At 38.6% G+C, this 26,587-nt stretch overlaps 2 protein-coding genes across 3 annotated transcripts in view; both read right to left on the bottom strand.

Moving 5' to 3' along the window:
- Positions 1-18,211, bottom strand: part of c18h20orf194 (chromosome 18 C20orf194 homolog) — a 25,278-nt gene extending 7,067 nt beyond the window's left edge. The window contains exons 1-29 of the mRNA XM_031280307.2: positions 17,971-18,211; positions 17,468-17,547; positions 17,185-17,310; positions 16,966-17,090; positions 16,226-16,322; positions 15,987-16,093; positions 15,748-15,825; positions 11,747-11,848; positions 11,442-11,497; positions 11,195-11,330; positions 10,420-10,501; positions 10,126-10,162; positions 9,921-10,005; positions 9,713-9,789; positions 9,557-9,601; positions 9,330-9,375; positions 9,102-9,213; positions 8,767-8,837; positions 8,581-8,628; positions 8,394-8,484; positions 7,974-8,077; positions 6,663-6,806; positions 5,914-5,999; positions 5,450-5,551; positions 4,529-4,646; positions 4,299-4,387; positions 4,006-4,140; positions 3,549-3,674; positions 1,550-1,587 (exon numbers count right to left, since the gene is read on the bottom strand). Coding sequence (XP_031136167.1) covers positions 1,550-1,587; positions 3,549-3,674; positions 4,006-4,140; positions 4,299-4,387; positions 4,529-4,646; positions 5,450-5,551; positions 5,914-5,999; positions 6,663-6,806; positions 7,974-8,077; positions 8,394-8,484; positions 8,581-8,628; positions 8,767-8,837; positions 9,102-9,213; positions 9,330-9,375; positions 9,557-9,601; positions 9,713-9,789; positions 9,921-10,005; positions 10,126-10,162; positions 10,420-10,501; positions 11,195-11,330; positions 11,442-11,497; positions 11,747-11,848; positions 15,748-15,825; positions 15,987-16,093; positions 16,226-16,322; positions 16,966-17,090; positions 17,185-17,310; positions 17,468-17,547; positions 17,971-18,026 — 2,599 coding nt within the window. The 5' untranslated portion in view covers positions 18,027-18,211. The remainder of the gene's footprint in view (positions 1-1,549; positions 1,588-3,548; positions 3,675-4,005; positions 4,141-4,298; positions 4,388-4,528; positions 4,647-5,449; positions 5,552-5,913; positions 6,000-6,662; positions 6,807-7,973; positions 8,078-8,393; positions 8,485-8,580; positions 8,629-8,766; positions 8,838-9,101; positions 9,214-9,329; positions 9,376-9,556; positions 9,602-9,712; positions 9,790-9,920; positions 10,006-10,125; positions 10,163-10,419; positions 10,502-11,194; positions 11,331-11,441; positions 11,498-11,746; positions 11,849-15,747; positions 15,826-15,986; positions 16,094-16,225; positions 16,323-16,965; positions 17,091-17,184; positions 17,311-17,467; positions 17,548-17,970) is intronic.
- On the bottom strand, positions 3,058-26,587 carry cfd (complement factor D (adipsin)). Of its 2 annotated transcripts, XM_035994694.1 has the most exons (8): positions 26,361-26,587; positions 25,403-25,559; positions 24,021-24,162; positions 23,601-23,891; positions 22,258-22,444; positions 9,684-9,694; positions 3,631-3,638; positions 3,058-3,072 (listed from the first exon to the last, which is right to left on the bottom strand). In XM_035994694.1, exons 1-5 carry the CDS (start codon positions 26,422-26,424, stop codon positions 22,265-22,267), a joined length of 834 nt encoding a protein of 277 aa, XP_035850587.1. In that variant the 5' UTR covers positions 26,425-26,587; the 3' UTR covers positions 3,058-3,072; positions 3,631-3,638; positions 9,684-9,694; positions 22,258-22,264. The 2 variants fall into 2 exon arrangements, with proteins under 2 accessions (XP_035850587.1, XP_031136279.1); XM_031280419.2 differs by lacking the exons at positions 3,058-3,072; positions 3,631-3,638; positions 9,684-9,694 and having other exon boundaries at positions 22,068-22,444.

Genomic DNA, 26,587 nt, shown 5'->3' with positions numbered 1-26,587 from the left:
TGCTGAAACTATTGTTGGTTGGCCTTATAGGTTTTTATTAGGGCTGTCAAAATGAACACGTTAATAACGAGTTAACACAAATTCCTTTTAACGGCGCACCTTCTGTGATTTCGCTTCATAGTTTGGGAAATCAGGAAGCTGCAGCAGTAACGTGGACAGTGTTGCCAACTTAGCGACTTTCTTGCTAGATTTTGCAACTTTTCAGACCCTCTTAGCGACTGATAAATATATTCAAATATATTTCTATTTTAATTAATTCCCATGCATGCAGTCCACAGATCCTCAGTTAAACACTAAACAGTGCTGCTCTCTCCCCTTCTGTTCTCTTGCGCAGCAGTACTGATGGGGGTGGATATTTTACATCCATGAACGGGAGTGGGTGGCTGGCAGAAACAAAGCTCATTGAGCAGAAACGGATAAAGAAAAGGCTTTTGAATGGCAAGTTGAGTTTCAAAGACCTTTCAGATGGTTATCTCCACAAGACTAAAGTTATTTGCATGTAACTTGTCGATGTGACTGAATTACCAACAGAGTAAGTGAGTCTCAAATACCACTTGAGCATTAAAAACTTGAAAAAATATCCCTTATAAAGTACATTAAGAACAGATTAAAAAAGAAAAGTGCGATTAACAGCAAGTTGACTAGAACACTGTTCTTTGTTTTGATAACGGGTCTGTCTGTGCGTGCATGTTAGTGCATGTAGCCATGACAAAACGTATTTCACGTATTGGGGAATGGTCTGCGAGAGCCATGTGGAGGCAATCCCAGCCCACTGTTTTTTTTCTAAGTATTTCGAGTACAGCCCTCTCAAACTTTATTTAAAACCTTTAACAACAAAATAGGCTGTAGTGCTCTCACAATAGTGTTGGAGAATAACTGGGTTTTACCACCATCACTGAGTTCAGAATGGCAAACTCACTCAACCTCCAAATGTAATGCACTTAGAACGTATGATATTTCAAGGTGTACTTTCACAATAAAACACAAGAAACTATGTTTGCGAAACATGTTGACAATAAGTTACAATTTTGCATTTCTAAGCAGTCAAAGATTGAAGTCCTGCTGGAGGGTGCATGGCACTACAACTCAATTGGCAAAAAAAGCTAACAAAGCATTGTTGTACGTAACAATATATAACTTCTTCACTGGTTTGTGTGGGATTTGCTACTCAACTGTGACAATGAGTAAAATAATACTCATTGTCACAGTTGAGTAGCAAATCCCACACAAACCAGGATACATGTACAACTTCTCCTCTGACTTAGTTTGACAAAAATCATACATTTCTTGACCTTTAATGATTATATTGTACATTACAACTCTATATTGTACTGCATGACATATGTTTGGAATGGCTATGTTGAACGGTTTCCAAAACAGCATTCCACGTCTAAAAAAAACTATCAATATCAATGAATATCATATGACATTTTCTCAGTAATCCGTTTAAGAAGTTTATCCTTATATGTATTTTGTTGGCAGAAAACTGGAGGGCAGAACAGTGCGACAGACAGACAGACAGACAGACAGACAGACAGACAGGAGTTACCTTGGCTGCACTGCTCCAACAGCTTAGGAAATGCAAACCTTCAGTGACAGACAAGGGACAGAAGAAGTTAAGTTAAATATTCAGTATACTTGAGTACTGGGTGAGGACTGACTGCCATCCATCAGTCAAATGCAAATTTAGTTTGACTGAGATGGTCACTGCAGCATTGTGGATAGATTATGTGGAAAATAGGGTTTTTTGTTCCTGAGTGACACACAAGAGCTGTGTTTTAATTTATTTAATTCAGTCTTTTTTATTTTAACCCATGTCTTGCTCCACAATATCATCACTAACAAAAATGATATTAATGAATAATGGGTGCTTGCCAAAGCTGTGCAGTAATAAACAGGATAATTCCATGTTATGGCCCTAGGCTAGCAATCCGGTTATCAATCGTGAGGCATTTCTCATAGGGTGACATCATGACTGTGACTACAACTGGCAACTGACCAATGTAAAAGATTTTCTGTAATCTCATTTAATCTCAAAATAATTTATCCTGAGTTCTCAAATCGATTACTGTTATACACCACTCTATAAATAACTCTTCTGAGCCAAGTACCCCTCCAGCCACCACAGACCCTTCCCCGCAGCTCTTAGCGAGCCTGCAGGCTGGGGTTTCAGCAATTTGAAAGGCATTTATCTTTCCTGTCCTGATGTAATGAACTGTCTACATTCATCACAAAGAATGGCTCATGACTGACTGATGAGCTTCACTGAGGAGGGGGGTGTTGGTCGCACATGGACCTGGGGGATTACAGGGCTATGCTGAGGGGGTTGACAGGCAGGTCAGGCCTAAGCTGGGCTAACCACACCCAATTAGCGCCATAGTGGGGGTCCACACAATCTTTGGCAACGGACAGTGATAGGGGGGCTTGTTGAAGATGCCTCACATGGAAAAGTCAGTGCTAACCACATTGCTAACTAAACCTCTTATTATACATTTTCCACTGCTGAGCCAAGTAGGACTTCAGAGTTCGACAGGACACTCGTCACAATATGATGACAGCACAGGATACAAAACCGGTTTAAGATGTATTAATAATAAATTAGAATTAAATCTCCACTCACTAGAAATCACCTTATTGGGAGTTTCACTGTGGGAGTTTCCAGGTAGAGGTTTTCTTCCTGCATATATGCTCTAGTATTTCGAAATGTGACTGTGCAGAATCAAGTTACCAGGGCATTTGTTATAACAACTACTCGCTTTTCAATTAAAATTCTGGCGAAGAAAGACAGGAGCAGTAGTTTTTTTTTTCAAGCATGTTGTAAAAACCAGACCGTCTAGACTGACTTCATCTGTATGTAAGTATCTCTGGCCAATGCAGCTAGGCTGTCTAGTGGGAAACAGCCTATTACCCAGAGTGGTATGTCATATTGTGTGGAGCAGCTCAGTCAATCTTCGACAGTGAGAAACTCTGTAAGCTACATCTAAAGCCTGTAACAAAAGGAGAGTGAGATTAAATGTAGGACTGATCCTCTCTGTAAAAAGGGACCCAGCCTTGAGTTTCAAAAGCTAAAGTGTCATGTAACCTCGTCCTGGAAACCTCTGGTGCTTCAACAATTTATCAACATCCGGCCCTGTCTGTCATCATCTGGACTGTCCATATGTTACTTGAAAGCATAACTGAGTGAAAACCTCAACTAGAATCTCAGGTCCTGTTACTGGTGTGTTCTAGCTTGTTTAGCCTTTTTAACTTTGCAAAATAGGCCAAAACATTACTTAATACACTTTTTTAATTCACATTTGTTGCCAACTGCATGCAACTACACTAGCATACAGTGGTAGCAAACAAAAAACTATAAGCAAACCTATTAAATTTGTGCTAGGAACTAATGGAAGCTATTTTTAGTGAAAATGTATGTTTTTGGAAAATGCTAAGCATACGCACAGATAGCAGAATAGCGAATTGTGCTGCAGGAGTGATTGGAGTGGCAAAAATCACTTATGGCAGCCAAAGACAGCTGCAGAGTTGAGACTTATCTACTGAAATTTCACCTGTGCTCCATACAGGAGGCGAGGGGGTCCACACAAGCAGTGACAGCGCCGATGGTGAAACACGCTTGGACAACTGGGTCAGGGTGGAAAAGCACAGCCTGGACCACATCCAGAACATCTGTGTATCTGTCCAAACAGTAACATTTACAAATGACATCAAACATCACTCACTGACAAACAACAGTAAATTCATTAAGTGTTTTCTTTTTCTACTTCAAACACTGTTAGGTTCAAAGACTCATAAGGTACAGATGCTAAGATCTGTTTTATGTACGGGGATGAAATTGTTAGTATTCAAGACATAAATGACAAGACAAAATGTCAGATAACATTTTCAAATTGAGGTATTTTTGGAATGTAATGCTACCATTTAGCTCAGCTCTGCTCTACTGGATCAACTGAAGTCTTGACTTGTTCAGTACCAAGCTGTATCAAGCTGATCGGCAGGCTTTCTTACCCAGGTGAGAGCACCAACAGACGGGGTTTGCCTCCTGGGCCTCTCTGGCTCTCCAGGAAGCTGGACAAATACTGCTGCAGGTGAGAGGCTGAGAAGCTGTCGCAGCTGTCAGGATCAGGCTCGTACACCACCCACCTATGGATCAAGTGAAAATCAAATTGTACTGGTTTTGTTTGCGTTGTTATTCTCATTACTAAGAAATGGCTATAAGGCATGTGAGATTAGAAAGAGCAACATGGAACAAAAACAAAAATGAAACCAAAGAAACCTTGTTGGATGAAAATCTCTCTCACCTCCCATGTTCCTTATTCAACTGGACCAGGAAGTTGCACAGTCTCTTCTTATGGCTTCCTGGTAGTCCAGTGATGATGGTAATGACAACCTTTTCACACACAAAAAAAGACCACATCAGATTTCAATTGTATCTGAAAGAATTCTTTGAAGGAACCAGACATGTTTTTTTTTTCTTGTATACATTTCTACAAATGAGGAATATCAACTGCACCTTAGTTAATATGCTCACCTTGTCTCCCTGACTACTAACTGGATTCCTCAGCTCTGCAGAGGGGAAGAGCACCCCCAGGTGGTCATACAGAATGGGCTCCTGACCGATACTACTCAAGGCAAAGTGCTGACGAAACCTGGCATAGACCAGAACCAAACAATCAGCAAGCAGAAAATGAGGTTACAACTCACAGGCACAACTACATTAAAGAGTTACTTTGGGACTGATCATGTGTATGTAAGGTAATGCACAAAAATGAGTGCTTTAATTTTACAGCTAAGACTTCAAATTTCCCTCCACCAGTCACGTCTTTAATTCTTATTAAGCTTGATATATACTTCTGCGTTAAATCTACGCCGTGGCTACGTACGAAGGTACGTGGAGACACGACCCTACGCCAGACCCTACGCCGTAGCCTGACGTGCACCTCCCGAAAAATTTAACTACTCCTCGCGGCGACGCACGTCGCTCAGCTGTGGCTTGGTAGCATTGCAATTCCCCCACCTCATTTCCTGGTTCTCCTTCTCCATAGACAACATGAAATCAAGGAGAGGGTTAACTTTTCCTGCTACAGATTTCCCACCGTGGTCAGAAAGCACAGGGGAGACACTTTGTTTCTCTCACTATGACTCTAGAGTTGCTACTCGCTCTGAAGCTAATCGCCGTTACTCTCTAACTTTCTCCCTCGCTCTACCACACAATCCCCACACACGCCGGCTCGACGCACACACCAACGCACTGATACGTGAAGTATAAATTTCAAGCCACTTACGTAGGCTACGGGGAAAGCTCTGCGTGGAGCCTCTGCAGAATCATAAATCAAGCTTTACTCGTAGTTGCTCCAGTTTTTGCATAAAGCAATACCTAGCATCAGGTTTTTCATTACTTGTTTGGTCCAACTGTGAAGCACTCTACTGAGTGACTTGAGTGTGTACTAACATGTCCTGCTCCGGCAGCTGGCAGTATGAAGTCTTTAGGCTGCCCCTGCGTTTGGCCACGGGCGGCTCCTGACTGTCATGTAGCTTCTGCAGTTTGGTGTGCCTGAGAGGAAAATAAAGTCATTACAATTTCTTTGTTGTGATTCAATGGACAGACCTTACATACCTACCTTATGGCATCAGAAGACTGATTCATTATTTTGACAGAATTACAAACTCAAAATCTTGTGACATGATAAGAAAGGGGCTTGGTAAAACACATTCAAATGTTTTTTTTTTTTTCCTTCACTTTTTCTAAAACAAATTGGGAACATTCAACAACATTGTGTCAGAATTTATCAAAAACGTATGCATATTTGGTTTGATTTGTTTTTAATTGATCTTATTGGATCAAATTAGATTTCTAATGGAATCTAGCATACAGACAACTAATCTTAAGTTGTAAAGACGATACAGTTTTCTTACATGTTTTTCTGGTTGCAGGTCAGGTGCTTCTGGTCCACCATTTGCAGAGTGAGTCCAGATTTAGAGTTTTGCCACACTGACAACACCTGCAGAGAGATAAGGTTCATATAAATGGAGCTGTATCTTTAATGAGCTTAAAGTGAAGAAAAAGTTATACAATAATGGCTCATCCATGAATGAACACAAAACCCAATCATGTCCTAAATTATATTTCATTCACAACTCATCCCTCAAAAAAAAAAAAAAAAAAAATCTGTCATAAATACTTTGTATACTGTAATCCTTAGATTAATGTTGTACAGGCACAATGTAGAGACTGAATCACGGTGTCAAACTCAGTTTCGTTAAGGGCCACACTGGAAAATGAGAATCACATCAAGGGCCATAGTATAGTATAGTATATATAGTTGTTGTATATATATAGTGTATAGTTTATTGCTTTTATGTATTATTGCATGTCTCATATAGTCTGTCACTTACAGTTTGGTCATCAAAAATATCAAAGAAAATGCCAAAAAATGTCAGAATAAGCTAAAAAAAAGTAAAAAAAAAAAAAAAAAGCAACAGAGAAGCGTCAAAAATGTTAGAAAAAGTGACAAAAACTAGATGGGCCAATACATATTGTGTACTTAAATTGATATAGGGGCCGGATCAAAATTTGCAAGGGGCGGGATTTGTGCTCTATCAGATGCCCCATGTGTACCTCTTCAGACTCAAACCCTGTCAGAGTCACTGGCTAAAGACCGTACCTTGGAGTAGAAGGCCCTGTGGCTCTTTGACCGGGGCTGGAGAGCAAAGACCAGACAATGGTCGGCGCTGTGGAGAGGATACGGAAGGTGTGGGAGCATGCTACTCTCATACTCCACAAGCAGAGATGACACAGCACTGGAGTCCTGTTAATAAGAAGACACAGAAATCATATGCAAGTTGGAACGAGAAATGTAATTGCACATGGATCCATATTATATGTTTTACAGCAATTGTATAGGAAAGCAAGTAAAGAACTGTCTTTTATGTGACAACAAAATAGATCTTGGGTAGAAAATAGGGATGAACGATTAATTGTTTTCAAATCGAAATCGCGATTTGAAAGAAAGTGATTATTTAATCGTGAAGACCGTGATTAATCGAATGTGAAATATTTAAATGAATGTTTGGTCTAACATTGGGTTTAACATTTTTTATTCCTCTTTTCATTATTATATTTACTGTTTTCTTTCATTAGATAAATGCTGGAATAATGTTACATATCACAGATTGTTTGCAGAAATGTTCTATTTTTTAAGTGGATCTTTCATTTATTTTTCATCACCTTATCACATAATCGTAGAAGGTGCAATATTTAGCTAAAAAAAAAAAAATCTAATCGTAACATCTGGCAGGAAAATCGCAATTAGATTTTTTCCCCAAATCGTTAGCCCTAGTAGAAAAGTAATATGTCAGACGGTGTTTCCCACACATAGACTATATTGTGGCGGTGCGCCGCACAATCAACACCTGCCGCCGCACATTGCGTTTCGTTATAATTTTTTTTTTAACGCTATTTAAAACATGCAGCATTCGTTCAGCTGCATTTCCTTTCCCTGTTCTCCTCCGTCTCTCTGTCACTCACGCGTCTCTTTCTCTCTCTCTCACACACACACACACACACACACTCGATCATCCCCCCCTGCACTCAGCGTCTGTCTCCATGAAAACACTATCTATGGAGAAGACAGCTTGCGAATTTCACAAGTTCACAAAAGGTTGGTATCTCGTGAACACCTTTACACAATCACACATTAAAAAGTGCTATAAAAATATTTTATATTCTGAATACAATGTTGTCAGTGTGTTAATGTTGGAGTCCCGACCCGACTCTTAGCAAACAAGCGATTGCGCCTGCTTTATAAAGTTAACTAGTCACACTAGGTAAAATGCAGTTGGGTTGTCGAGGTCAAAACACTATATGTAGCAGCTGTGAATCAAATAAAGTTATTATAACCAGCCGACAGCCCCCCACCACCCCCAAATTGGTTTCTAATCTCTGGGAAACACTGTGTCAGAACTGTAAATATTACCGGATCATAGAACTTGATGGTGCTGATGTGATCCTTGGACAGGGTAAAGGTTCCGTATTGAGAATGGATAAACAGGAGTCCCTCAGAGAAGAAAATTATTTTTCCTAGGATCAACATTTAAAGAAATATTAAAAAAGTATGCAACTTATTGTCACATAAGGGATGACATTGGCCAGAATATAGGATCAAATATCTTGTAAATGTCACAATCAAAAAGAAATGAATACGGTGAATCAATAAAACAGACTTTTAACCATAGTCTTATTCACAGGGTGGTGTAAAGTTGACTTTGACAATTGATTTCAGGCTAAGTTAGAAATCTAAGAATCAAAGATTACACAGCAGCATATTAACTTACTAGTTACTGTATATAAATATCAACTACATGGCAGAAATGTTATTATTAATGGAGAGTGTCACCTTCTTCAGGTGTGGAGAGCTGGCTGCTGGAGAACACATATGCAGCATCTGCTACAGTCAGAGCAGTTCCCAAACACGTGCCTTCCTCTTTCTGTTTAAAACACATAATCTCAGTGATGATGTCACATGCACATACATAAACATGTATTCATACACTGCAGCAGACACATGATGCTTCTGAACTTACCTTAGCAAGATGTTGGGCTTGCTCAGATTGCTTGACATCAGATTCCATCTAAAAACAACATGACCACAAGACTTTTGACACGTGCTTTCTGGATAGAAGAAGACTGAAAATGTGTGTTTTGGGAAACCTAAACTGTAAAGAAAATCTACAAAGTGATCTGAAATAGATTTTCAGCCCCACACATACCAGCCAGCAGGCATATCGAGGCACAGTTGTAGTCAGGATGGCGTAGCAACTGTCTGAGGACACAGTGCCATCTGCAGGAGAGGAAACGCACTTGTTTAAAATGGAGCACAAACAACAAAGCCAAACGATGACAAACAAGGAAGATAAATGAGGAATATGATCCTCAGAGCAGGAAATAGGCTATTTTTAGACCAGTGATCTGTTGTTTTAAAATTACTTTTGCCTTTTTCTGTTAATGGTGAAATGTGGATTTGTCCTGCTTATTATGTACATCACATTTCTTTTGTGGACTCAATCAGCCAGTCAAATTAGACGTAATCAAATCAATATTGTACCTTTCTGTTGAATGTTGATGCTGGACTCCAAGAAGGACTCAGAGAAGACCACAGAGCCCAGGTCGCCCCTATCCCACTGCAGGTCTGGGATGTCATGGACAGTCATGGAGGCCTTCAAAACAAAGTCGAATTAATCCGGATAAAATAAAATCTTTTCATTTGAAGTCATGAAGTCATTTCATTGTTATCCTTTGGTCAAGCAAAAAACAATAGCCTTCTCTAACTTACTGTTTTAACTGCATAACGGCTTTCTTCATCAGTCAGAGGAATGATCCTAAAAACAAAAATAAAACAGGCTCTTAAGATTAGATTTAGATTTTACAAAAAGGTTTTTAAAAAAGCATCAATTTAGTATGTTTTTTTCCTTTTCAAATAAGACAACTGGAATTTTCAAGGAGCTGTGTCAGAAAATACAAATGCTTGCAAATGTTCAATAAGGACTTGTTAACATGTACCTTCCTTGCATATTCACTGCTTGAATGCTGAATTCACATTTGGACCTGAGGAGAGAAAACACAGAATCAAACCTCAAACAATACATACAAAACATTTCATGCTTGGCTGAAAGTCTCACACAGAGGTGAAAAAAAAAAATCGGACTCAAACCGTACCTGAGAGAACTGCGGTACGGACTTAAATTCATCGAGTCCAAAGCCATGAGAAAGGTGTTCTCTGCTACATCCTTAGCCTGCAATAATAAACGCGCTTTAATGAACCCCAGATCTTGCTTCGTAGTATAGGCCTCTGTCATTTTAAAGTACATGTTGAAAGATAAATGTTAAAATAGGTGCCCTTTTTTTTTTTTTTTTTTCTTCTTACCTTGGTAGCGCTGGAGGTGCAGGAGTAGCATTTGATTCCTGAAAGGACTGCTTGAACAGCAGCTGAATATATCTGTGACAAAAGCCTATCAACAAAACAGTAAACATACTCTTTAATTCAAACATTCTTTAACATTTAACAATGGCCAGCCACTAGCCTTCAGGGAAAAAATATTGATTATTAGAGCCAAAATGAAATCACTTACAAGACTTCCGTTTTCTTTTGCTCTGTGTTTTGATTTCCTGTGAGTGAAATACAGCGAGTGTAAATAAATTATATACCAACAATACAAATAAGAGGCTTCTCATATTACACTTAACCCCAGGCAAGCCCTTTCTGGACGCTGCATTTGACTTCATGCAAAGTAACATTTCACACTAACAATTCTGACAGAGGGTTAATTAATATAGCTTGTGCCCTGGGTTAATAAACTATGCTTTAAAAACAAATGTGCAGTTGATCAATATTAAATAAGCAAAGTCCTACAGTAAAACCTCACCAAGGTATGGAGTGTGGGTGGTCTCAAAGAAATAGGTTCTAGAGCAGGCTAGAGGTCCTTTGGGAGCCACACACTGCAGAATCTAATGGACAAAAAACGAGTTTCATTTGTTGGATAGAACCATGGCATGTTCACAAATGACACAGGAAACATAGCAGTGTTTTCCCTAGTTTTGTGGAAGACTCAAGACTCTTTGTAGTCAGTGGCGTCTCTTTTTCACATCATTTTGGACCATTATTATTTATCTGTTATCTTATTATTATTATTATTATGTGTCTAAAACATTGGAAAATCTAGAGCAGATAAATAAAAAAACATTTAAAAAGCTTAACAACAAAACTTGCTAAAGAAGTCCAACTTCAATCATTAGATCTGAGAAAAGTCTTTTAGATACATTCATTAGGCTTAGGTGCTGCCCAAAACGGCTTGGTGCTGCACCTTAACCAGGGAAAAACCCCTGCATAGGATCAGTGATCATGTTCCCTGAGATGTTTAAGATGATTTGTCAACACTGCTCTGAAACACCACTGGTTGTACCAAATTACTTCACAGGGAGGTGCTGCAGGCCAGTTTTCCTCTTTAACTTGAAAAATGCGTGTTTAAAAACATAAAATACACATAATAGAAAAAATACATCAATGCCATTTGAAATGCTGAAAAGTTTTTACAGTGGCAGGTCTTCTACTATACTAACCACTTTGACAGGTGCCAAGCCCTTAATAGGGACCCTATTGTAATGCAAGTAGTTCAGTGCTTCCCATTTCGGACTTTTTACCATGTGTCTGGCTGCAGAACCCAGAGGTCCTGTGTTGCGGACCTGATGACTCTCGGAGGGAAAGTTGAACGAATAACTCTCCAAATCTTCTGAGGAGGAATGCTTCCCAAACAACACAAAGGGCTGCTGACTTTTACTGAAATAAAGGAACATTTGATTACACAATAGTATTTTTCCGTTCTACAAACCTTAAGTCTACAGTGGAACATAATTTCAGAATTAAGACACTGTTGAATAAGAAGAATACCTTTTATCTGTGATGTTGCTTGAAATCAGTCCATGAGAGTAATACGTACGGAATGCCTATGGATCGATGAGAATACACTTTATGCAGACAGTACACTTAGCTGACTACTAGGACCAGACATTGAACAATGCCGTTTGAAAATACTCTATGCGTCTGTTGTAAACATCTGCATACATGCAAAGTATAAAGTTTACAACAAATGCACAAGTAGTAATGTAAGCACACATTGACTTGATCTCCTTCCAGTCACTTTTGCCGTCCACTCCACCTAGTTTTTGTAGGAACATATATTGCAATAATCGTACCTCGCCTGCCTGTGCTTCAGATAGCTCCAAGATGGACAGATGGCTCTCCAGGTCCATGCTGGAGAAAAAGCCGCTCCACTGCTTCTCAAAGTTAACCAAGTCCTAAAATACAACAAACAATACCGACATATATTAAGAGTAAATCATACTGAATGGTCATGTTAACACTTTCACTTCACATACTAAATATAACTATTGGTCAGCCTGAAAATATTAATGTCACTTGAGACTGACTAAAACACTTAATTATTAAAATCAATTCATTTTACTTCAACTGCTTTTAACAACGGGGACATTTTTACTGGAACTTTTAACATAATTTCATTTGATGAATTAATGTTAAAAAAAATCGGTATCGCTTGACCGTTATTAATAACTATGATAGATTTCTTGACATTTTCGAAGTCCAGAAGTCTCAGGTAGGCCTTGTGGTTAAATTCAACAACTGAGAAAGTTCTCTCTCTCTTTCTTTCTTTTATTTTGAACAAAAACAAACAAAACAAAAAACACAATAAGTGTGTTGCAACACACCAACATTAAAATGAATAAGGTTTCTAAAAGTGTAAAAAAATTTAAATGGAGATATAATTAATTTTGAGTGTTAAATGTTACCAATGAAATTATGTGGTTTATGCAATCAATTAACACAGCTTTTGTCATTTTTTACAGTACGGACAAACTTTGTCACCAAAAAAGTCATTTGGTTTAACTATGAGTATATTCTAAAATTATTAATTTGAGGATAATTATTCATGAACAAACCTGATTTGACATTGATGTTGAGATAGTATATATTGTGTAACACGGAAGAAATATGAAATAACATTATCACTGATCTCATAAATGTAATCATTTCATTGGACTACTCTAAAACTTTCAACATATTCAAGTAAAACATTGCACAGGGAAATGAAAAAAGGGGAAATATAGAAAAAGAAATAGCCTAATCTGCTTCATATTTGTATCATTGTAGTTCATTTAGTTATTAAAAACAATATTATTCAATTTGAATATTTACTATATTGGTTTTACCGAATGACCAAGGCTGATTATACCGAATGACATTCTGAATATTTAAGACAATACACAGAGAAAATTGCTACAAAAAGCACATTTTATTATTGAAATATTATTAATGTAAAAAAGTACTTCAAACATTACATTTCATTGTTATTGGAATGAACATATTTACATAAAATGTGTATTGTTAATGATATTAAAGTAATTAATACATTGAAGCATTCCGTTTGTCTTGGAACAAATGTTTAAATTGTTAAATGATGAGCTGCATATTCATGGAAGCCATCCAGTCTCTGGAGTATTTGATGTATGTGTGTATAGTGTATGTGTGTGTAGTGTAGAGCTGGGCAATATATCGATATTATATCGATATCGTCTTAGATTTTGGATATTGTAATATCGTAACAGGGCTCTAGAGTGCGACCAAAATTTGTAAGGGTGTGACTAAGATGGAGTAAGTCTACAGGTACCAGTGTTTCCGCTGGTAACTCTCTGTTATTGCGGCCGCCACGGCGAAAAACACAGAAGAAGTTATTGAATGAAACTAACTTCAGTTGGTTGAGTAATAGCGTGTGAGACGGAGCCTGCTGGACCTGGGCGAAAGATGTGACCCATGGCCACATTATCATAGTTCATAAAAATGCAGCGCAGCCAGGGATGATACAGACATTTCATACACAAGACGTATGTAACACCGCTGACCCGCCAAAGCGCATTAGACCCATGCTGGACCATACTCCCCCTCTCTCCCTATATGAACTACTGGGCTATCCGGGTCTGTTATTGTTGTTGAAAACAAGTGAAGGAGCTTTCTCAGAGATATATTTTTTTAAATATATCCCAGGCTATTTATTTCAGATAATTTACATGTGTTGCAGCTGTATATTTTCAAATTGGGCAGGAAACCCTGTCTTTGCATTTTATTTTAATCACATCTGTTTTAATAAAAGAGCTTGTGAAAAGTGGCTTTGACTTCAAACTGAACATTTAGCCCACTTTGTAAAAATATATATATTAGAGATAGAGATATATATTGTGTATCGCCATTCAGCCGAAAAATACAGAGATATGATTTTTAGTCCTGGACTAGTGGAAGATCTGATAAGAATCAGTGTGGAGGGGCCCAGTTTGGAGAATTTTGATGCTAGGGAGTGTGGCAAGCTGGTTTAGCCAAGGCCAAAGGGGAAGAAGGCCAGATTACAGGTGTTGGCCATCTGAGGGGCATTTGACAGCAAGGGGGGACCGGCTATAAGACTTTGAGTACAGTATAATTGTGCTTCAAATAAAAAAATTAAAAAAATGTACCAACTACTTATTCTTGTTTAAAATAATTGACATATATATATGAATGTATATGGAGCGTGATAAAAAGGTGACCTTGAAATTGTGGCGTTAATGGCGACGTGAGGAAAATTTTAAATTAATAAATTTTGTGCTGGTGCACCTAAATAAAATAAGTTAGGCGCACCAGTGCGACCGAGGCAAAAAGTTAGTCTGGAGCCCTGCGTAATATGGCATAAGTTGTGTCTCTTCCTGGTTTTAAAGGCTAAATTACAGTAAAGTGATGTCATTTTCTGAACTTACCAGACTGTTGTAACTGTTCTATTATTTGCCTTTACCCACTTAGTCACTATATCCACATTACTGGTGATTATTGATCAAAAATCTCATTGTGTAAATATTTTGTGAAAGCATCAATAGTCAACCCTACAATATTGTTGTGGTATCGATATCGAGGTATTTGGTAATACATATCGTGATATTTGATTTTCTCCATATCGCCCAGCCCTAGTATAGTTTATGTATATGTATATATATATATATATATATATATATATATATATATATATATAGCCTATACACTAGGGCTGTTGGAAAGAATTCCAAAAGTCGAATATAATTCGAATAGTAAAAAAATCAATACTACTCGAATGCTGAAATTACCATTCAAATGTGATTTTTTTTTTTTTTTTTTTTTATAAAATAGGTTGGCTAACGTTAGCTAATCTCCTGCTTCTCATGCCTGATGAACAACAAGTTACGGGAGTGAGAAACACACGGCATTGTGAGCCAACGTTACGTACCGAGTAACGTTAGTACAGGGGGGAGTGACAGGCTGGTGCTGGAAATCGGAAGAAGGATGGGAAATAGTTATAACATTACTTTAAAATCGGCATCCACTGAGCCAAAATGTGTATGTTATCAATAGTTAGCTCGTTTGTGTTACCTAACTGCGTCGCGAGTTATAGGAGCTTAGCTGGGAGCTTCATGGAGACAGCTAAAGTTAATGTTAGCTGCCCTACAGCTGTCAGAGTTAGCTTCAACTTCATATATTACCTTCTAACAGCTGTATTCTCAGTAACGTGACAATCTGCAAGAAACAGGTTTCTTATAAATCACTAAAATAGTAGCGACAGCAACACTATTGTTACTTAGTTTATGACAAATCGTTTCGGCTGTGCTTTCTAACATGATGTCATTGTGCTAACCGAGCAATGTTAGCCTTTACAACAGAGCTGCTTCAATACACTTGTTAGATAATGTTTCATTACAGAGTTCTCTGTTGATTTGTGTTTCTCGCTGTGTGCTCGTGGTGGAATATAATGTAAACAGAGAGCGGCGTGCCAGAAATCCAATGTGCCATGACCCCTTCAAGGCCAGGCTGATGTTGGAAGTCCCTCTAGTGGACAGAACGTGTAACAACAACCCCATGCTTATAGTTGCATTGACAATGCCTAAGCCTGAGCAGCGTAGTACATATTTATAACATAGCTGCATTTGAGCATTTAATGTTTGAATATTATTCGAATATTTAAAAAAATAAAAAATGAAATTTGAATGGTATTATAGAGGAAGACTGACAGCTCTACTACACACACATACATCATTATGTATTCATAGCAAGATAACAAATATACGTTCATTTGAAACACTTGCCAAACCTTTTTTTTTTCCAGATGAAAAAAGAGGCTCAGTCTTACCTCTGTGAGGAGATTATCCAGGGACACTGGGTCGAGTCTATTGTAAACCTGCCACAGCTTCTCACTCATGTCCATTAGCTGGGAAAACAAGAATATAGAAAACAAACTGAAACAAGACGTGTAGGACCACAAGTACAACGTAGTGCGACAAATACTTCTTATATGAAATGTTTTCAATTTCGCAATACTTCAGAGCTTAAGAAATATTTTAGATTTTTTTTGTTTTTGCTTGAAGGTACCTTGTATTTCATGGTAAAAAAGCTTCCTCCACCGATGCCTTCCAGGGCAAAAGCTTGAATCAGGGGCCACTTTTCCATCATAAACATATCAAACCTCTGGATGTGTCCTAAAAGTAACAGTAAAGCAAGTACATGTACAATTACCTGTGTTGTTGTTGTAATTACATTTTAAAAGTATACGCTGTTAACTACATATGTGTAGTGAATGAATGTGGGGATTAAAATGTGATGAAATGTACCCTGGGAGCTGTAAGGTACTCCAATACGATAGCAGTCCTGCACCATTGTGACGAAACTGGAGATTTTGAATTCCTCTGCTGCTTCCTCATCTTCATACTGTGTGTGGAGGTGGGGAAAGTACATGGGCAGACAACTTAGAAAAGGACTCAATCTCAGGATGGAATGACAATTACAAACACTGCTACAAATGGCCATATTTACAATTTTTAGCAATGGCAATCATTACCTTAAAAGGCCTATACACCTGTACACACATTGCAGGTACACTGGTAAAAACTAGAAAACACTATGTCATTGGTGAAAGTGAATGTGCTGCTTTCAATGTGCAGCCTGTGTAGACAAGGTGTAACATATAAGCACAGAGGTCTAATAGGCAAGTGTCTGAAAAAAATGTATATTAACCTGCAAGCGGGGTTCAAAATGTACTGTTTTTCGTCCACCAGCCAAATGGCTAGTGAATGATCAACTTTTACCAGCCACTCAATCGATAACCATTGTTTTTTTGGCTGGTGAGTGAAGCAAATCTACCAGCCACTTGCATATTTCACCAGCATTTGGCTCAAAGATGCTCCTTATTTTGAACCATGCCAAACCAAGGGTTAAAATCACAGCCAGGTGGATACATCAACATGCCTACATACTCTTGATAAACTTCCTACTCCTACATATACAATACAATACAGGAACTATAATTAAAAGAAATGATAAGCCTGTTAAGGGAGTGAGAGGGCTTTTATACCTCTGCCTTTGTCATGCAGTAAAGATGCAAGTTCCTCCAGTGGGACACGTAGGGCAACAGGTAACTGTAGTTCATTGGGTTGCAGTACAGATGAACACACTCTGCCTTGATCAACAGGATTACATCTGGAAAGCAGACAAGCATTGTGTCAGAAAGAATATATCAAAAACTAATGCAGGCATAAAATATGATTGCAATACCGTGAACAACAAAACTCACCATCCAGCATTTCATCAGGAAATTCCTCGAGGACATGTTCCAGATTCAGCTGATTTCTTCCATATAGTCCATAGAACAGATACTTCGCCAGCTCAGTGCACCCCTCATTATATCTGCTGTCAATTCCTAAAATACACAAAAACAATGATTCACCATCTGTTCTGAAAAAGTATTTCCTCCAGCCTTAGCAGTTGGCAGTGCGGTTAACCAGGCCAGATAAAGATATAAAAGGTACCAGATTAAAATAAATGAATAAAATAAAATAGCTTGCAACTCAACATACCAAGAGAGCACAGGATGCCATCAGGAGTGGCAGTGCCACCTTCACAAAGCAGAGACTGAACCTGACACAGGCGACAGCAACTGAAAAATGTCACAACAAAAAGAGTATATGTATATATATAGTCATGGCTTCATAGTTACTAACATTAACTTTACGTGAAAGTTGAGCCAAACGGTTTAACGTTAGCTTACGTCACTACTAACGTAGCTAGCTACTTGACTGAGTGATGTGCATGGAATATCTAGCTAGGAATTGCACCGTTAACATTAGCTAAATTAATGTGTAGCATAGCTTAACCAGCTGATTAATACTGACAATGTAACCTATAGCTGGCTAGAATCATTGCTAACGTTAGAATTACTGCTACTAGTGCCGGTTAACTAACTATAACTGACGTTAAAACGTCGACGAATAACGGCTTGCGCTAATGTTTGCTAGGTTAACGTTAGCTTGACAGCTTCACTGAGGCGTTTTCTGTATACACGATTCGATATTAAGATTACCTGACAGCTGGGTTGATTCCCGATAATTTCCCGTTAACTCTCCTTATACCGGCCATTGTAATTGTGGTTACGTTACACACAATTTACGTTTCAAACCGAACAACGTTAATGTTATGTATTTTCAGGCTGAATAACTAGCTACATCTTCATCATCACCCTGGAGAATGTCTACACAAGAAGATAGCATAGCAACGGACCAAACCATTTGATATATAGGGGCGTCCAGAGTATCAATATAATACTTGGGGGAAATACTAAAAATATTAGCACTAATTATTATAATTTCCTAAAAAGGTGCTTTATGTAGCACCATATTTTGTATTTGCTAAATTAAGCGTTTAACAACAACAACAAATCTATCAAAATTTACCAGACGGTTTCCCCCATTTTAAGCTGTCGTACTGCCTTGATTTCGGCCGTTTTGATAGCGGCAGGCAGCCGCGCTTAGCATCACAGGGAGATGGTGCAATCGCTCAGTAATCTCAGCTATTGTATATGTAGGGGAACTCCTTCATATACTGTAGCTATGTTTATACCAAAATTGCAATAAATGTATTATTAATTTCATGCTGTACTTGTTTTCTTGTTTACTTTTCGTTTCTTAATAAAGAAGATAAAGAAAGCAATCGAGGAGCTAATTCATCAGAAAGATTATTGTTTTTTTGTGAGAAATTTACAGTTTCACTGGACGTTGGCTCACATTTAATCTTGGATGTCACTCATATCACTAAGATGTGATGGATGTCTGCAGTGAGCAGCACTAATGCAATAATGCAGACAAGGAACAATCACAGGATGCCTCTCATACAGGCTTTATTATGCAGATGGCAGCAACTTAATAGAGTCAGGTAGGAAAAGGAAACTGAATCAGGCCGACTGATTAGGAGTTTGCAAATTCCCATATTGGTTCAGTTTAAAAATATTCACCTCAAATATTACTTTTGAAACACTGGCATATTAAAAATGTAGGCTACTCACATTGTGGGGAAGCATCATGTGACCATATCCACAGTGGAGGAATGGTCCTATATTTGAAGGCTCTGCAACAGGATATAGCTTAGGGGATAAACCTCTCAAGTTAACCTTTAGTTATCTGGGATCAAATCAAGTGTGCAACTTGACAGTGGATGGTCGCTTGGTCAGCTTGCTTTACGCAGATTTAAACCACGACATGACAGAGGAGGGCATCAGCCAGGCAATAGATGGCTGCTTTAAGTCTTGCACAGATGGAATCAGTACATTTCTGCTGCTGATCCAAGGTGGACATTACACACAGAGGGAACGAAGAAAGGTAGATATACTGCGGGCACACTTTGGAGCTGAGGCTTTAAAATACCTGGTGGTTATCTCTCTGGAAAATGAAAGGTTGCTGACACACTGGATGATGCCCTCCTGGAGTTAATAAAAAATGTGGGATGGAAGATACTGCCCTATCTCATCATCTGCAGCGAGAGACAAGCTGCTTGCTCTTGCTCGAGACGGTGGCCTAAATGCTTGCTGAAAACGGTGGGACTGGCTACATGGAAACCATGCTGTGTGAAGCTACGAAAATGAGCACAGAAGACTCAGCCGTGAAGATGCTGAAACAGAAGGTGCAAGAGGTCAAGGAGAAGGAGCAGGCGTTCAAGCAACTGGTTCAACAACAGGAGGAGAGAAGAGCCAAAGAGATGGAGCAGCTGAGGCCAAAACATGCTGAGGAAAGAAAGAAGGAGGCAGCTAAAAGAAAGCAATATGAGACAAAGAGAGAGAGCCTGTCGGAGGCTGTGACAAGCCACAGAGCCATGCTGCAGCTGCAGATCAGTACCACTGATGGTAAGACTTGTGTTTCAGTCGCTTCAAGTTCTATTCTGTTTCCTGTACTCCAAACATAATGTAGTACAGTGGTTAATGGAACAGGACAGGTGACAGGTTTACTGGATCAACTTTTATTTCATGTGAGACATTAGAAAAACATTATTTAGAAAAGTATCCATTAATTTAGAAAAGTGTCCACTTGACATTAAAGTTATTTTTTATGACGCAGCCTCTCCCACTAGGGGGTAATACAGTCACACATTGAGATGGGCAGGCACCACTCATCATCTACAGCATCTATTATTCAGTTCGACACAAACAAAACGGTCAGAAAATATTCATGCTCAACCTCAACATGGCATATGACACATTCAATTTTATGAATACAATAAAATGCTTTAGTGGTAACCAGGTTTACAATTTCAATTTCAAAGGCGGAGCCCATGCAACCCTCCAGGATCTTATCCGGAAGTGTGTGTGAGTTTAACACAATAATTCAGGGGTCTTAAACGTTTTTTTAAGCCAAGGACACCATAACTGAAAGAGAGATGGAGTAGGGACCCCCTACTATGTATAAAATGAAGTTGCATATTAAACTTGGCCTACAATTACGTGTAGGGCGGGCCAACGCCTTAATACATAACTTTTTTGCATAGAATACAAAGCTATTAAAATAGCCTTATAATTGTTGAAATTTGCAAATCATCTTTTAATGTTAGACATACATGTGGCTCAGTAAATCCTTAGGATTAACTGTATCTGTGGATGCCCTTAGTGACTACCTTACCTATAGAATAATAAGCCTGTCATCAGTGGGGATTTATATTTGCTAATAATATGTTGGATTCATGTTATGACTTTAAAAAACTTAACAATAATTTGGAGGCCCCCCTGCATTGACTCTGAGGACCCCCTAGGGGTCCCGGACTCCCTTTTGAAGACCCCTGCAATAGATAATCCAATACAACAGGCTTGCAATCATTTGTCTATTTTTCTTATCATGGTGCCAGAGAAGAGTTTATTCAACTATCTGGAATCAGTCCTGCAGGGAATTTGCACTGGATTGAATTACACTGCAAATGCATATACTTTTATAGATGCTGTCATCTCGGTTTGCCACTGCAGGTGCTCCGAGTGACAAAATCTCAAACCATTGCAATTTAAGAGAATTGTCTTTCTATACATTTCTAATTATGTAAACAGTATATTCATATGTAGGCATACATTCATCAAATGTAAATGACACATGCATTCTATTTTTAAGAAAATTAAGATTTATGTCCAACCGGCACAACCAGTCAAGGTTGTTTAGCAAATCAGAAATATTTCATAAATTTAGCATTGTGCATAAAACAATTGGTGGTGGTATATGGGGGTTTTCCAAACTAAACAGAAGAGCAGAACACATCAGGAATTATTCATGGCTGTGTTTATCTACATAGAGCAAAGAGGGGAAGAAAAGAAGAAGTACAGCTGTAGCTGTATGTACTTTTGGACTCCCCCATATGGACGTCTCTGACAGGTTTATGAGCTTTGCTTGTTGAAATCCTGATTGCCTAACAGTTACATTCTTTAACACTGTCCTTCAGATGGACTCAGTTACCAACAAACTGATTCAACTGCACCAAAACAAGATTGATGCAAAACGTTTAGATTTTATTATAGCAATTATTGTGCAACTCTTATTTGTGTTCAATTTATGACTTAGTATGATATAATATACCTGTTTATCCTTTGTTAGTGTACTGCATCTTACGCTTATTGTTCAAGAAACAACTCAAGACAGACATGTGCATGTGATAAACTGTATTTTATTGATTCCTTTATAAAGTGATGGATAATCTGTTAGTACAGGTGGATGTATATTTGACATACTGGAGGTATATCTCTACAGCAGCGGTGTCAAACTCAACTTCACTAAGGGCCATACTGGAAACTGAGAATCACATCAAGGGCCAGACATGTACAGTTTATTTTCATGCTTATATTTAATCAAAAAAGTCAAACATTTTTGACTGTATTATTGCATGTTTCATAGTCTTCTCAGTTAGTTTGGTCGACATAAAGTCCTAATTAAAGGCAGCAACTAAAGTTTTTTTTTAGCCATCGTAGAATTTAGCAAATCAAGCAAAACAATGATTACATTTTTTTAAAAGCAGGCTACCACACAGCTGACTCACAGCAACCTGTTTCACAGCCTGAATATAAAAACTCTCTGCTTCTGGGGGAATTTCTGAGTCTCAAAGTCGGCATATCTGCCAAATTCTGCTCTGAGTGTCGCATAATTGCAGTTTGAAAAACAGTTTCCTGTTTTTTTGGTTTGGCCCACAACCAGGCGAGCCGGATCAAAATTTACAATGGGCCGGATTTGGCCCGTGGGCCTTAAGTTTGACACATCTGCTCTAGAGCCATGCATTAGTTGCAAATGGGGAAAGGAACCCTTCATAGCAGGTACAATAATAAGTGACTCAGTGGTGGAAACCAAACTGCGATATGCTCTTTAATCGCTCTGGTCTGGTGTTGCAGTGGGCTGCAGGGCCATGGTGTTGTCAATCCACTGAGTGTAGTGGGAGATGATGGTGTAAATTCCAGGCTTTTTAATTTGGCCACACTTCTTTCCTCCGTTGGAAGTGATGCCCACTGCGATGCCATTGTAGAGCAGAGGACCTCCAGAGTCACCCTGAGGGACAGCAATAGACACACATTCTTCAGTTCTTATTTATTATCATTAAAGGTAAGGTAAAGGTTCTTTATTGTCACATACACATACATGTAGTGAAATTCATTCTCTGCATTTAACCCATCCCTTAAGGGAGCAGTGGGCAGCCATTTACAGCGCCCGGGGACCAACTCCAGATCTGAGCCAGTGCCTTGCTCAAGGGCACTGACTGGAGAACTTAGTACATGTTTTTTTGATGGTGGGGGAAACCGAAGGACCCAGAGGAAACCCACGCAAACATGGGGAGAACATACTAACTCTACACAGAAAGGCCCGGAACGACCTGGATTCAAACCCAGAACCTTCTTGCTGTGAGGCCACAGTGCTAACCATTGAGCCACAAATTACGCAAACCCACCAACCTGTCCTCGCAGCTATTACCTACCAATGACAGACATGGTTATGATACTGGCCGTAAGTAATGGCTTTACCCAGCCAATGTCCAGAACCAGTGCTCTTAATACAATGTATTGTATAGAGCTGTAACATATTGGAACAGCCCCCCCCCACATTTAATCATAATGGGAAATATTTCAAGCTTCAAAAATAAACTAAGAGAAGCTGATATCCTTTTGTAAGATTAGGTTAAAACCTGTTTGATTCTGTTATTCCTTTCTGTTGTCTTCTTTCTTGTTTCATATATTTTATTTCATGTTACTGTTTTGTTGTTTTTATGACATGAAAAACATGCTGCTGTTCCTTTTGTTTTGATAAAATCCAGGATGTTTTCATTGTTCTGATATAACAATATGTCTTTTGCTCTATAATATTTGTTTATGTTTGTCTTGTGTTGGACCCCAGGAAGAATAGTATTCACTATGGTTATGACTAATGGGGATCCGTAATAAACAATAAACAATAGCTGGATAATAATATTAGCATTAGCAAAATAATATGCAATATGAGCCAAACCAACCGAACATTAGTCGGTTTTGCCATTTAGTGCCTGAAGTTTTAAACATAACAACACAGAAAGAGAAGAAAATCCAATGTGTGTACTATTAATACAGACAAATATATACATCAGTGGGCTCATGGTCACCCTAACATGGTGTGTCGTCTATCTCATTTGTTGACAACCATTTACATTTAGGAGAAGAGAAAAACTTAAACTTACATCACAAGTGTCTTCTTTCTTATGTGGTTGATTACAGGGGTCTGGGCATACTTTATGGGCACATATCATGTTATTGGTGAACTTTCTGCCAAAGTAGTCGCTGCGTTTGCACAGATTGGAGTTGACCACCTTGATGTCCACCTCCCTGAGCTTGTCTGGTCTGGACCCCAGGTTATCCAGGGATCCCCACCCGGCTGTCTCCACCATTGCATCTGTGTCGGGGTTTGTGCCACCCGTCCGCAGGAATTCCACTGCTTTCACAGCTTCAGAGATGTTGAATGGACGATCCAACTGCAAAAAGATCACATAGACAATGGTTTCAAAATGTTGAAGCTTAGAGTTTTTGTTCCCAAAAACAGAACATAATATAACAATTTACACATCGGTACCACTGGCAATTGACACAATCTATACACTTACCTTGATTAAAGCAATGTCATTGTCATAATTGTACGCGCTGAAGCCTGGGTGATTGTGAAGTTCCAAAATATCAAATGTCTGCTTGGTCTCTTCAGTTGCACTCAGAGAATGGACACCCAGCACTACTTTCCTTCCATTTGGCCTGTGAAAAGAGCACAATGATACTGTAGTATTGAATAATCTTCAAATCATAATATTATACACGTTTAAAAAAAATAATTATATTACATGAACATTATAATCAAAATAAGGGGACATAAACTGAAAATTATAAACTAGAGATCAACAAAATTATTCATGGAAACAGAACAAATAAATATGATAATATTGCCAAAGAAAACTTACAGACCAAATCTGAGCTACATCAGCGCGCATACAGAGAACGTTTACATGTGGAGAATCACATGTTTGATTTATCTGTGTGAACCTACCTTTAAACCAGTCCTGCTCTCCTATGGAGCCTCTTACTTATTTATCTACTCTCACGTCATCAAAGTGAATGGAGCGATTGTTAGAAAATGTATAAATCCTTGTGTTTCTCATTAAACCTTTAAAACAGGGGTTTTTAGGCCAGGGACCCCTTAGTTGAAAGAGAGACCAAGTAGGGACCCCCTACTGCATATAATAATAATAATAATATTAATAATAATAATAATAATAATAATAATGATACATTATATTTATATAGTGCTTTACTCAGACACTTTACAGTAAAACCATGGCCGAAAGCCTACCCATCTTCCGCTAAAAACACATCACTTCCGACTCACATTTTCAGGTTCATAATTGTATTTAGAGGTTATATCAGAATAGATTTACATGGTTTCATTTTCAAAAAACGCCATATTTTTGTTGTACTGCACATTGCTGCAGCTCCTCTTTTCACCCTGTGTGTTGAGCTCTCTGTGTTAGCTACAGAGTGAGGCATCTCACTTCTGTTCCATCTTTGTTGGGAGTTGCACATGCTCAGTAGCTAGGTAAGGACTACTAGCCAGTCAGAAGCAGAGTATGAGGGCGTGGCACGCTAGCAGCTAGGAGAGCATTATAACATGTGTTCCAAAGTGACCACGTTTGTCTCTGAAGTAAAGGCTGGACTACAATAGAGCTGTTTGGAGCAGTTTGTGAACAGTGTTTTCTGTTGGAGATGGTAAGTCCCTTTGGGGTGGACTTTGGGCTTTTTCACTTTGTAAACCTATAACATGTACAAAAAAGATATATAAACACAATAAAGGAAAGGGAAAAAGCCAAAAAGCACAATATGAGCAATTTAAGTAACATTTTCAATGCAGGTCTTTTACTTGTAACAGACTATTTTTACAGTGTGGCATTAGTACTATTACTTAAATCAAGGATCTGAATCCTTCTTCCACCACTGGCCTCACCCTGTTGGCAGACAGTGCACTGCAGTCATCACCCACTGATCTGCGATCACAAACCCTCCACACTCGTGTTTCAGATTCTCTCCTTCTGGCACCTGGATGGAGGCCATGTAGGGCCGAGAGTGCGGCGCTGCCTCTCTGCCACCAATTATACCCTCGCCTGAAACGATCAAAAACACACAGATGGAAAGAAACATTTCAAAATAAAGTATTTTAACCAGTGGTGTAGTCTACGTGATACGCAGGTATATGCAGTATACCCACTAAGAAAGCTCCAGGATTTCCATATACCCACTTAAAAATGCCCAATGACACGCAACAACATACTTTCCATTGTATTTTTGATATATTTTGAATTGTTGTCTGTGTTTTTCTTCTTCACATACGCTAAATAAAGGTATTTCCACCGTAAATTGGTGCATAAAAGTGAATCCGAATACAGGAAATGAAGTCGTTGATGCTCAAAACTTCCCTGGGGGAAGACACCCAGACCTCCCCCCCTCCCCCAAAGGCAGATTCTGGCCAATATACAGAACAGCATACCCACTACAATACATTAGACTACAACACTGATTTTAACATTTATGGTGGTATACAATTACTGATGCACAATAGTGTCATGGGAAGGTTCAAAGTCACATTGCCCTACAGTGGCATTTTTTTAGTCATTGGCAAAACATATTCATTAAAATTAAGGAATTTTTGCATCTCATGTCAAAGAATATTTGTTATTTAAACATATCTCAGCTATCTCAGTGCTTACAGTTAGAATAATGAGCAGATAATAAAATACAAGGTAACATTTTTAGAATAGTACCAGCCCATATTTGCAGAAAAATACATTTTTAACACGATACTACAGTGAAAAAATACAATACAAATATAAACCATTGAACATGAATTACTAAGAAGCCAAATCTAAATAGATCAATCCTTAGCTATTAAAAGGAAATACACTCACTGTGTGAAATGAGGGCAAAAACCAAAACAGCAGCAGCCACAAGAAAGTCCTTCTCTGACACCATGATGTCGGTTTAACTGAACCAAAACCAGCAACTGGGGGGTTTTAAAGGCTTCCACTAGAAAGACAGGAAATGTCAATCAAGTAGATATGGTGCAAGACACAAGTGGGAGTCTGACACTGCTCCTGTTCCCCGGTTTCCTGGAATGAAAAACAGGAAAGCAAAA

This window comes from Sander lucioperca, chromosome 18, assembly GCF_008315115.2.
Source record: "Sander lucioperca isolate FBNREF2018 chromosome 18, SLUC_FBN_1.2, whole genome shotgun sequence".
NCBI classification, from domain to species: domain Eukaryota; kingdom Metazoa; phylum Chordata; class Actinopteri; order Perciformes; family Percidae; genus Sander; species Sander lucioperca.
This window is presented reverse-complemented; position numbering and strand designations above follow the sequence as displayed.

Coding starts and splice junctions, on each gene's coding strand:
- cfd (XM_035994694.1), bottom strand. CDS start 26,424: ATGGTGTCAGAGAAGGACTTTCTTGTGGCTGCTGCTGTTTTGGTTTTT. Junction 24,163..25,402: donor GTGCACTGTCTGCCAACAGG/GTGAGGCCAGTG, acceptor CTCTTTTCACAG/GCCAAATGGAAGGAAAGTAG. Junction 23,892..24,020: donor ATGACATTGCTTTAATCAAG/GTAAGTGTATAG, acceptor ATCTTTTTGCAG/TTGGATCGTCCATTCAACAT.